At 36.7% G+C, this 11,274-nt stretch overlaps 1 protein-coding gene across 1 annotated transcript; it reads right to left on the bottom strand.

Annotated features, from left to right (window-relative positions):
- Nucleotides 1-1,038: 1,038 nt before the first annotated feature.
- On the bottom strand, nucleotides 1,039-3,214 carry LOC107640039 (uncharacterized). Its single transcript, XM_016343589.1, has 4 exons — nucleotides 3,022-3,214; nucleotides 2,329-2,635; nucleotides 2,172-2,242; nucleotides 1,039-1,331 (listed from the first exon to the last, which is right to left on the bottom strand). Exons 1-4 carry the CDS (start codon nucleotides 3,212-3,214, stop codon nucleotides 1,039-1,041), a joined length of 864 nt encoding a protein of 287 aa, XP_016199075.1.
- Nucleotides 3,215-11,274: the final 8,060 nt, after the last annotated feature.

Genomic DNA, 11,274 nt, shown 5'->3' with positions numbered 1-11,274 from the left:
AAGAAAATGAGATATTAGTATCCTTAAAATTTGGTAATTTTTCGTTGTGTATAAATTTTTTTGTAATTTTTTTGTTAACAACTAATAATACTTTTAAAAAATCACAAAAAAATATATACATAGAAAAAAATATCAAATTGTAAGAATAATAATATCTCATTTTTGGGTAAAGTATACTTTTTGTCCCTAAAGTTTGGCAAAAGTTTTAAAAATACCCCTAAGTTTTATTTTGTTTCAATTTTGTCCCAAAAGTTTTCGATTTGCATCAAATATACCCTCGACGGCTAAATTTTTAAAAAATTTAAGACCAATATAATAATAATGTATGAAAATTATGCTTGATTTGCTTGTGTTGAGGGGTTGTTCTTATGAAATTGTTGTTGAATCGGTCTTAAATTTTTTGAAAAATTAGCCGTTATGGATATATTTGATGCAAATCGAAAACTTTTGGGACAAAATTGAAACAAAATAAAACTTGGGGATATTTTTAAAATTTTTGTCAAACTTTAAGGATAAAAAGTATACTTTACCCCTCATTTTTTTAATTATTCTTATAAAAAATCACTTCAAAATTCAATCTCTAAGGCATTTTTTGAAAATATATATTTACTGTTGGGTATTGTTGTTATGTTTTTAAATTATTTAAAGGTATTTTTGTCGATAGTAAAATTCGGGTGTATTTCTGTCAGCGTTTGAATAATTCGGGAACATTTTTGGTGGTTAACCCTAATTTTTATAATTATACTATGATATTATAGTCACAAAAAAAAATACTATGATATTATAAAATATGATTACTTCTCAAATTATTTAACTAACAAATTAAAACAATAAAATAATAATTTAAAATAATAACAAATAATTTAAAATTCTATTCTTCTGGGTTTCATGTTTTGAAAAGATTGAATAATCTTTTCATTATCAATACAATCAAATATCTCTCTTTCTATATATGTGACTAAACATTCATTTAAAAATTCATCTTCCATACGGTTACGAAGCCGGCTCTTTATGATGTTCATAGCAGAAAAAGTTCTTTCAACTGATGCAGTTGCTAGTTGCTACGGGCAAAACTAAAGCTAACTTCGAAAGAAGAAACACTAATGGATAAACAATATTTTTTCGAGTCTCAACCAATTTCTCAGAAAGAGCACCAATCCCCTTTAAGTTTGAGAATTGATCATCAGAACGCACATCTAATATGAAGTTCTCAAGTTGACTATCAAGTGTTAAAAGTTGAGTGGAAGAAAATTCTAATGGATAGAATTGAGCTAATTGGATCAACTTCTCATTATCAAACGCAAAAAATAAGTGTCTTGGATTCAAACAAGCTATACAAAAAAGTAATTCAGTATTCACCTCTGTAAAATGATTGTTGAGTTCTTGAAATTTTCTATTAACTACTTGATAGAATATCTCAACTTGAAAATGATGCAAATTTGAGATCTTTTGAGTTTTGCGTCTTGATCTTCCTTGTGACACAAATATATCATCCATTTTTAGAACAGTAATATTATGTTTGTCACAAAACAACGAGACTTCATCAAGTAAAAGAGACTAACCATCATCTCTTATATTTTGCAACCGTTGCTTAGACACTTTAACCAATACCATAGCATTTACAATGTCTTGATCATTCCTTTGTAACGCTTGAGATAACTCATTAGTAACTCCCAAGATATTTTTCATCAAGTGCAAGTTAAAAATGAATTCAAAGGATTGAATGACATTCAATAAATGACATGCTTCAGCTCTTTGTTCTGAATTATTTCCATCTTCCTCAACATATTCAAGAACATTGACCACGGAAGGAAACAAAGAAATTAATATAAGTATAGTTCCATAGTGTGAACCCCATCTAATGTCTCCAGCCCTCTTTAAAGCCATTTCTTGATTCAAACCACGTCTACTAGAAATGTCTCCACTTTATAATGCTTCAATTGTCTTAATCATCTGACTATCACGAAGCATATCTCTTCATTTACATGAAGCTCCAACAACATTGCACAAATTGGTTAACAAATTAAAAAGCAAAGCGATTTCAACTTATTTTTTTGCAACCATTACAAGAGCTAACTGAAGTTGGTGGGCAAAGCAATGTACATAGAAAGTATAAGAATTTTGTTTCAATATCAAAGTTTTCAAACCATTAAATTCTCCTTGCATATTACCTGCACCATCATATCCTTGTCCATGTATTCTTGGTAAACTTAAATTATATGTTCTAATAATGACTCCAATGCTAATTTTAGAGATAAAGCATTGGTATTAGAAACATGAACAAGACCAAGAAAATGCTCCCTAACTTGCCCTTCTTTGTTCACATACCTTAAACAAACTGACATTTGCTCCTTAATAGAAATGTCGCGGTCTTCATCAATCAAAACAAAAAACAACTCGTCCCCAAGATCATTAATAATAACTTTTGTCATTTCACTTGCTACAGCTCTTACAATATCTTTTTGAAATGAGGATGCTCTTAGTTTAAGATTTTCACAAGCATTTTTGAAAGCACGATCAATCTCTTCACTATGTTGTGCAAGAAAGTTTAGAAGTTCCAAAAAATTTTCTTGATTAACAGAATCATCTGTCTCATCGTTACCACGAAAGACCAATCCTTGTCGCAAAAAAAAATCTAATACAATCAATTGTGGCTGTCAAGTGAATTTGATAATTCTTTTTAGCTTGCTCAGATTGTTTTTCAATAGCAACACTAATGTGTTGTTTTGGCTTCATAAGTGCTTCACATTTTCTCTAAGCTTGATTATGAGCACTATCATGAATCCTAATATGAGTTTGTAGTCTCTCTTTTTTTCCAATTTGAAAAGCCATTAGTTACAAAAGCATCACCACCTTCAGTCTCAGGTTTCATAAGATAACATAAAAGACAAAAGATAGCATCTTTTGATATACTATACTCTAACCAATTGCCATAGTCATCAAACCAATTTAGATTAAATCTTCAAAAAGAAGAACCACAAGCAGTTTACGGGAAATCATGAGTCCTTGGTTGACAAGGACCTTTTTGCAAATATGCACACCTAACTTTGTCTCTGTCATTCGGATGATAACTTGAAATCTTTGGTCGTTGTCCTGGACCTGCTATAAGACTCTCTACTTCGAATTCTAAAAACCTCCTTTTGTTAGAAGAGATCGATGAATTGTTTTGGGATCCAACCTCCAACGATGACGTTCTTTTAAAATATTTCTCCATTACTAATAGGATAAAATTATAAACCTAAGTTAATTGACTAATATAAATAATTCACAATTCTATACAAATTTAAAAATACAGTATAAAATTATAAATACAAAATTGACAAACATGTGTCATTCAAATTGATTTCCAAATTCCAACAGCAACAACTAATGAGCTAAATAACTAATAATATCCTAAATTCTTAACTTAAAATAAGTCAATAAACAAAACAATTAACAAACAGATTAAGAAAATCAAAAGCAATTACATAGATGGAACTGAACTGCAGAAGCAGAACCCAAGAGGCAATTAACCAAAAACCAATTAACAAATAACAATGATTCATGAATGTATTATGTATGTAATGCACCAAGAGGCAAGACCACAAGAGTGAAGAGTCCAAGACTGAACTGCAGAATCCTAAATTCCACGAGGCAGAACCCAATAGTCGTGCGACACCCAACGGCACCCTGAACTGCTGAAGATAGAACCAGATGGTGTCGAAAGAACGAGAAGATAGAACTAGAAGAATGACGAGTATTGAAGCTGTGAAGACCGAGGAAGAAGAAAAAAAAGAAGATAGAACCAATCAACCATACGCCGAAGGAACGGGAAGACAAAATTAGACAAGGATTGAAGCTGTGAAGACCGAGGAAGAAGAAAAAGAACGCAGATGTCGAAGGAACACAGCAGCAGAATGCAGAACCAGACGCGGGCACGCGGCGATGCAAGGATAAACTGACGAAGCTGATGCGGGAGAAAGGCTGAACGGGACAGCAACAAAGAAACTGGCGGAGTGACGGCAGACGGCTGAAGGAAGTAACTCTGGAGGATTGGAGTTTGGAAGTGAAGGTTGGAGGCTGGAGCAGAGGAACAAAATTAAAAAGGGAGAGAAGGAGAAGGGTTAGGAATTTGGAGCGTGGGGTCAAAATTAATTTGGTAGTGGGGGCAAATTAGATATTTCACAAACATCTACTCTTTAATTTTTTCAATTTCACTGAAGGGCAGTTGCCTCCACTACATATTGAGTACATCCGTCCCTGCCAGGCGATGTCCGGTGCCACATCGTGGAGGCTGTGAGGTCTGCTATGACATAGGTCCGGAGGAGGCTGTGGGTGAGGAGAGGGATTTTGTGACTGAGGTGGTGGCTGCTATGGTAGTGGATGATGAACGACAAACTAACTGTTTGAGTAAGGCACTATAGCATATGGATGGGGATGATGCTGAGGATGACCAAGTAGAGGACACTGTGGTGGCGGCATCGGCTAGGATACTGCCATCAAGAGACCATAGTCCACAAATGGTGGTGTCGCATACTGTGCACCGGGTCGGACATGTGTGCCATATGAGGTGCCAGACCCCGATGAAGTGTATGGTACCCAAACCATGGTAGACATAGGAGCAAACGACTGCTGATGAACATGCCCTATGCTCTACTCCTTGCCCGTGCGAAACTGGTCCGCAAGACGCTGCATCGTGTGCTAGTCGGTGGTATGAATCTAGAATGCCTCCTCGACCATCGATGCCTCATGATGACTATTAGATGCCCCAAGGTCATGCCATCTAGGCGGGGTAGTATCCCAATCGTCCCTACCTGCCTGTGAATGTAAACCCGATAGTGTAAGTGGTGGTGGAGGTGGAAGAAAGGGTGGTGGTGGTGGAGGCAGTGAGTCATCTTGGTCGCGTGATATATCACCATGCTCCTCCTGTTAGTGATACTCAGCCTCCTCCTCAGACTCCACGTTCAAGTGCTCCCTACGAGGCCTGACCCTATCCCTCTGTGCACTTCCGTACTCTCTAGTCCCCTCTCTCTCTCTCTCTCCTGCTAGGCCTCCAAGTGTCCTCCCGAACCTCCTTAGCACGCCGATGACTGTCAGGCACATCCCAGAGAAGGTGAAGAACGTCCCTCGGCTGGCTAGCAGTAAGCTGGTTGTCACTAGGTAAGTCCAACAGCCTGGGGTCATCAAGCACATGTTGCCATGATAGGTGTTTAACACAGCAAGCCTGCCGGTACTAATCCCAATACTCCTGTGTAGGCCGATAGTGTAACACCCTTGGGAGCTCTGCGCAAAGCTGATGGCGACCCAGAGCTTCAGCGGTGGCGATGGCTTCACGGGGTGACTAGGAGCGGCAGTGACACGCGACGGTGTGGGACGTCGGCAACCACTCCTCCAACTCGCGCTCCTCCTCTCCGCCTTGGACTCGATGATGGCGACAACTTAGCAGCAACAAGCTCCCTCTCACGCGCTATCTCTCTTCTCGGCTCAGCTCTGATTCGCGACGGCACTCTCTCTCCCTCTTCCCTTCTACGGCGACGATGAAAAGCGCGACAGCTGGGCGTGGTGGTGGCGGCGCTGGAAACGGTCTCCCTCTCCCTCTCCCTTCGGATCTCTATCTTTACATGTGTGTGTATGTATGTTCTTGTGTGGGTTTTGGGGAAGAAAAGGAAAGGGGGTGGCGGTGGGTGAGTGGCGGTGGCTAGGTTAGGGTTTTGTGTGTTTGACTTTAGAATTAGAGTTTGATTTGGGGCAATTGTAAAATTAGAAATTTTTGGACAAATTGAGATTTTTGTTAAATTTTAATAAAATTAAGGGATATTGTATTAAATTGAATTCTAAATTAATATCTTAAAATTATTTTAAAAATATTATTTAATTATCAATTTACTGATTGGCTTTTAATTAAGTATTCTAATTTAAAATATAAGATAATATAATTAATTTTCTTTGTTTATAAAAATTAAAGTATTAAATTCCGAAATCTTAATTATTTAAACCAAATCATATAAAATTCTTATTATTTTACATTTGCTAAACTTTATCATTTAAATATAAAAAATAATTTGATAATTATAAAATCAGATAAAACCTTAAATTATTTTAAACTCAATTAATCAAAATTTTCTTTAATTATCTTTAATAAAATAATATCTGAGATTAAAGTACTTAATGAATAAATAAATAAAAAATTAGTTCTTAATAAGATTTTCCGAAATTTCTGGGTCTTACAGATAGTCTGTGAACGGCTGCATGAAGATCTAATGTCCCTCCTTAAATTGAGCCCTCCAACCATCATACCACTGCTCAAGTTTGGTAGGCCACCATACGTCCTCGCCCCGTCTTGTGGTGGTCAGAAACCTATCGACATTGACCGAGATCGCTGGCAATGGCTACTTGCCACCAAACTGGCACTTCACCCGATGAACATGGTGAAACTCAACGACGTTGAAACAGACGAGGAGAACAACAAACATCCATATCCCCCATTCTGCTTCATCCTTCAGCCATAGCGGGCGGAGGTCCTGCAGTGCAAGGTCGTCGTATAGCATCCACAGGAACTACAACATAAGTTGTAAAATAATAATTAGTAATAGGTTCCAAAATAGGATAAGTAATTCATTCCATTGTAACTGAATAAAAGAATCTTCCTTATCTCATCTAACTGTAACTGATCCAACGCCTGACGCCATTGAAGGACTCTCTGCTCGTGTTGGTCCCTACTCTGATGTGCCATACCTATCAATCTATGGACATTTGCAAGAATAACAACGCTTCAATTTATCGAACATCATATTGAACTACATAATGAAGAAGAAGAAAGCCATAAGTAACAGTTACCTCGCAGCCATGGGATACATATAAACCTGTGGCTCAGGTGGACACCAGTGGAAAAATCTCTAGTATATCCAAGAGACAAGCAGCGGAATGCATTCTGCAATATCTGTGGTGGCTCGATGTGCTAGTGCTACAGAGCATAGGGAGTGATACGTCAGGACAAGCACCGCGGATCCCCAAGACAGAGCACGACACTTCTGAAAGTCATCAAGTAGTGACAGCCACCGGAGATGAACCTGATTGTTTGACTTGTCAATCATTAAGTAACCCCCAAAATCATCAGTAGTATGTAACACTTCGTGTACTATTAGAGGGTGTCTGGATCAGTGGTATTGGGCATCTGCCGAAGTCGCTCCCAAAGCCATGTCAACTTGAGGGAGAAAGACTCCTTCCTCTTCACACCCTGCTGCTGAACTGCAGGAGGCCTGACACCACTAGCTGCTCCACCAACTCCCAGGTCTCAGTCCCATACCATGTGTGGAAATCCCGAAAGCACCTATCCACTGGCTCTCCATGCGCGTGTAACCTAAGGTGGTATGCAACTTCTGTAGGGTGATAGTGCACTCACCCCATGGCAGGTGAAAAGTGTGGATCTCAGGAAGTCAGCGCTCCACGAATGTCGTGATCAAGGAGTTATCAAACACGAAGTCCCTGACTGGTACCATGACGCCAAAGCCAGCCTCCCTCAAGTAGGGGACAATAGCGTTCGGTGGTACAAGTGTGTGACTCACTCGCCTCGGGAGAAGTAGGCAATGTCTCTGATAAAAAATAAAAACCTGAATAAGAAATCTATAAAACTATAAAGCTATCAAAGTTAACAAAATTAATAAACATATAAACATTAACATAACAAATTAATTTAACTTATAATTCAATTAATTTAACATATAACTATAGAAACGTGTACTTAATAAATTAATTTAAATAAAAATATTTACTTAAATAATTAACAACTAATTAATAATCATTGAGTCAATATATTAATTTAAATAAAGATATTTATTTAAATAATTAATCACTAAATTAATAAATATCGAGTTAATATATTAATTTAAATAAAGATATTTACTTAAATAATTAATAACTAAATTAATAAGCATCGACTTAATAACTTAATTTAAATAAAACCAAAATTAAATTAACATTTACTTAACAAATTAATTTCATTAATACCTAGAATCATACTCTACCAATTAATCCTTACTAACAATGCATTCATCTACCTAATATATATTGTATATTAGTTCTATAAAAATACCCTAATTATGGCTACACATACATGCTCTAATATAAACATAAAAAAAACAACACTAACCTCGAAGTTGGTTGTTCCAGCGATGTGCCATGTCACGTTCAGTCAGTTTATATCTGCATCACGTGTATCTGCGTGCGTCATAATTGCCGAGTAATTTGATATTATGATTAGAAAATGGTAGAAGTTAGAGAAAAGTTGAAGAAATGGATGAAATAACTTCTCAAAGGGCGTTGTAAACGAATTCTATATATAGGCGTCTCCTTTCTTATCTCGTTTACAGTGTGTTGATAGGGGTGTAATCGGTTCGGTTTGGTTCGATTTTGGACCGAAAACCAACTGAACCGACCTGTTCGGTTCTTTAGTGATGTCAACTATTCATTTTGCTGCTTTCTGGACAACCAAACTGAACCGAACCAACAGTGGTTTGGTTCGGTCAATTTTTTCAGTTTTTTAAAACTTAATCATCAGAATTAAGTCACCAAAAAATGAAGTTTAAAAAAAAGAACAAGACAAAGAAATCAATATAGATTATAAATTATAAATATAAACTATAAAAGGAACTTTAAATTTCTTTTTTGCATACCTAATTCAAGTTTCTCAAACTCCTCAATAGGCTCCTCAAAATAAGTTGTTATTGGAGAAGTACGAAGCCAATTTTGTGTCCAAATTAATGCCTCAACTGTCGTTGGAGTTAAAGAACTCCTCTATAAACATAACAATGAACAACAGAATATAGCAATTTTATTGAAAAATTTTATTCAAACTCGTCAACCTAACATTATCAACTTATAACAAAAAAATTTGAGAAGTTTCCAACAGACCAGCAACAACAACAAAATTATAGCCATAATTGAGAAGTTTCCAACAAACCAGCAACAACAATAACAACTTATAACTTATCAACTTATAAAATAAAAAAAAATTCCCAACAAACCAGTAACAACAACAACAACTTATAACTTATCAACTTACAAACCAGCAACAACAACAAAATTATAGCCATAATTGAGAAGTTTCCAACAAACCAGCAACAACAATAACAATTTATAACTTATCAAACTTACAAACTAGCAACAACAACAAAATTATAGCCATAATTGAGAAGTTTCCAACAGACTAGCAACAACAACTAATAACTTATCAACTTATAACATTCAAAAAAATTGTTTCCAATAGACCAGCAACAACAACAAATTTTATGCAACAAATTATGAATATACTAAGTTTCCAATAGACTAGCAACGGCAACAACAACAAATTTTATGCAACAAATTAAGGGTGATACTAAGTTACTAACCTACCAGCAACATCAACAAGCCAACAACAACAAATTTTATGCAACAACTTATGAATATACTAAGTTACTAACCTACCAGCAACAACAACAAGCCAACAACAACAAATTTTATGCGACAAATTGTGAATATACTAAGTTACTAACCTCAGAAGAAGTCATTGTGAGTTGCAGGAGAGGGCTCGGACTGAGGTTGTTGCTCGGGGACGGAGAGGACTACTCGGCGACGAAGAGGAACTGCTCGGCGACGGAGACTACTGCTTGGCAACAGAGACTGCTGCTCGGCGACGGAGAAGAACTGCTCAGCTTAGGGTTTTACTACATCAGCGCCAACTGGATGACGGTATGAACTGGACGACGGCGCGGACTAAACAATGGCATGAACTGCTACAGTTGCGACAATGGCATGAACGTGGGCTAGACGACGACGCTCTCCAACGCCTGCGACGGAGATGACTGGTTGACTGCTACAGTTGCGACTTGTGACTGGAGTGGAGGATGGCAACAGCTCTCTCCTCTCTGGCTCTCTGGTTCTCTCATGCTCTCATTCTCTCACGCATGGAGGAGGAAGATGGAGATGTGAGTTTACTGAGTGTGGCTTGTGGGTTGTGGCTGCGTGAAAGGAACTGAGGAGTAAAGAAAGGATTTGGGATTTTGTTATTAGGTTAAAGAGTAAATTGGTAAAAGGAAGCATTACTGAACCACTACTTCGGTTTGGTTTGGTTCGGTTCGGTTTCTGTCAAACCAACTGAAAACCGAACTGAATCGATCAATTTGATTTGAAAAAAACAAAAAAAATTGATTTTTCGATTTTTCATTCGGTTGTTGTAAATTTCGGTCTGGTTCGGTAACTTACACCCCTAGTAAATGAGATAAGGTCGTTACACATCACATGTAGAAATGTGATATGATCACATCATTTCGTGCCTTATCTCGTTTACAATGTAAACCAGATACGTGTATTCTTCTTTTATTTATACTGTAAACGAGATAAGAGATATGATGAATTTTCGTAAAAATCCTACAAATTGTATATTTTGGTGAATAAAATATTTTTTATTTATTTAAAAAAATTTCAATCTTCTTCCATAATGGACAATCTTCCTTTGAAAACCGCCACCACCACTTAAATAGAAGAACCGTATCCCGAAGCATTGCATCCCCCACTCCCAATCCTCCTAACCTTTTTGGAGCTTGCACTGTATCCCACTTCATTAAGGGATCCCATGCTTGCCATCCTCGTTATTCCACATGAACTTTCTTTGCAATGAGATTAACTTCTTTGCTACAACTATTGACATTTTGTACAATTTTAGATAGTATACTGGCAAACTATTAAGCATTGATTTAATAAGGACCAACTTACCCGTATTATTGAGTGTTTTCGCTTTTCATAAACTTAGCTTTTCTTTCACTTTGTCTATTATTGACTTCCATGTCTTGACAAGTCACGGATTCACTCCTAGTGAAATTCCAAGATATTTAACCGGAAAAGATGCTTCCTTACAACCTAGCAAACTACACATTCCCTGTGTCCACTCTTGTTAACAATTAATTGAAATCAAGTTGGATTTATCGAAATTGATACTCAAGCCAGACATCACCGCAAGATTCTCTTGTAATTTCTGATAGTTTTCTCATCCTGTGGACAGAAAAGAATGGTGTTATCCACAAACTGTAAGTGAGACAATTCAATATTGTCCCTTCTAACCAACCATGGAGAAATCTTTCTATTTCTCACTCCCTCACCTACCTTGCCTTAAGTCTCATTCCATCTTAAAGGATTTAGATGGCGATCCATTAATTAAAATCGACATAGACGCCGTGTAAACACATTCCTAAACCCATCCTCTCCATCTATGACCAAATCCCATCTTTTGGAGGACAATTTCCACAAAGTTTCACTTGAATC

Source organism: Arachis ipaensis, chromosome B5 (genome assembly GCF_059453495.1).
Source record: "Arachis ipaensis isolate K30076 ecotype BB chromosome B5, ASM5945349v1, whole genome shotgun sequence".
Lineage (NCBI taxonomy): Eukaryota > Viridiplantae > Streptophyta > Magnoliopsida > Fabales > Fabaceae > Arachis > Arachis ipaensis.
Note: the sequence above shows the minus strand (reverse complement) of the source record. Positions and strands in the feature narration are given on the sequence as shown.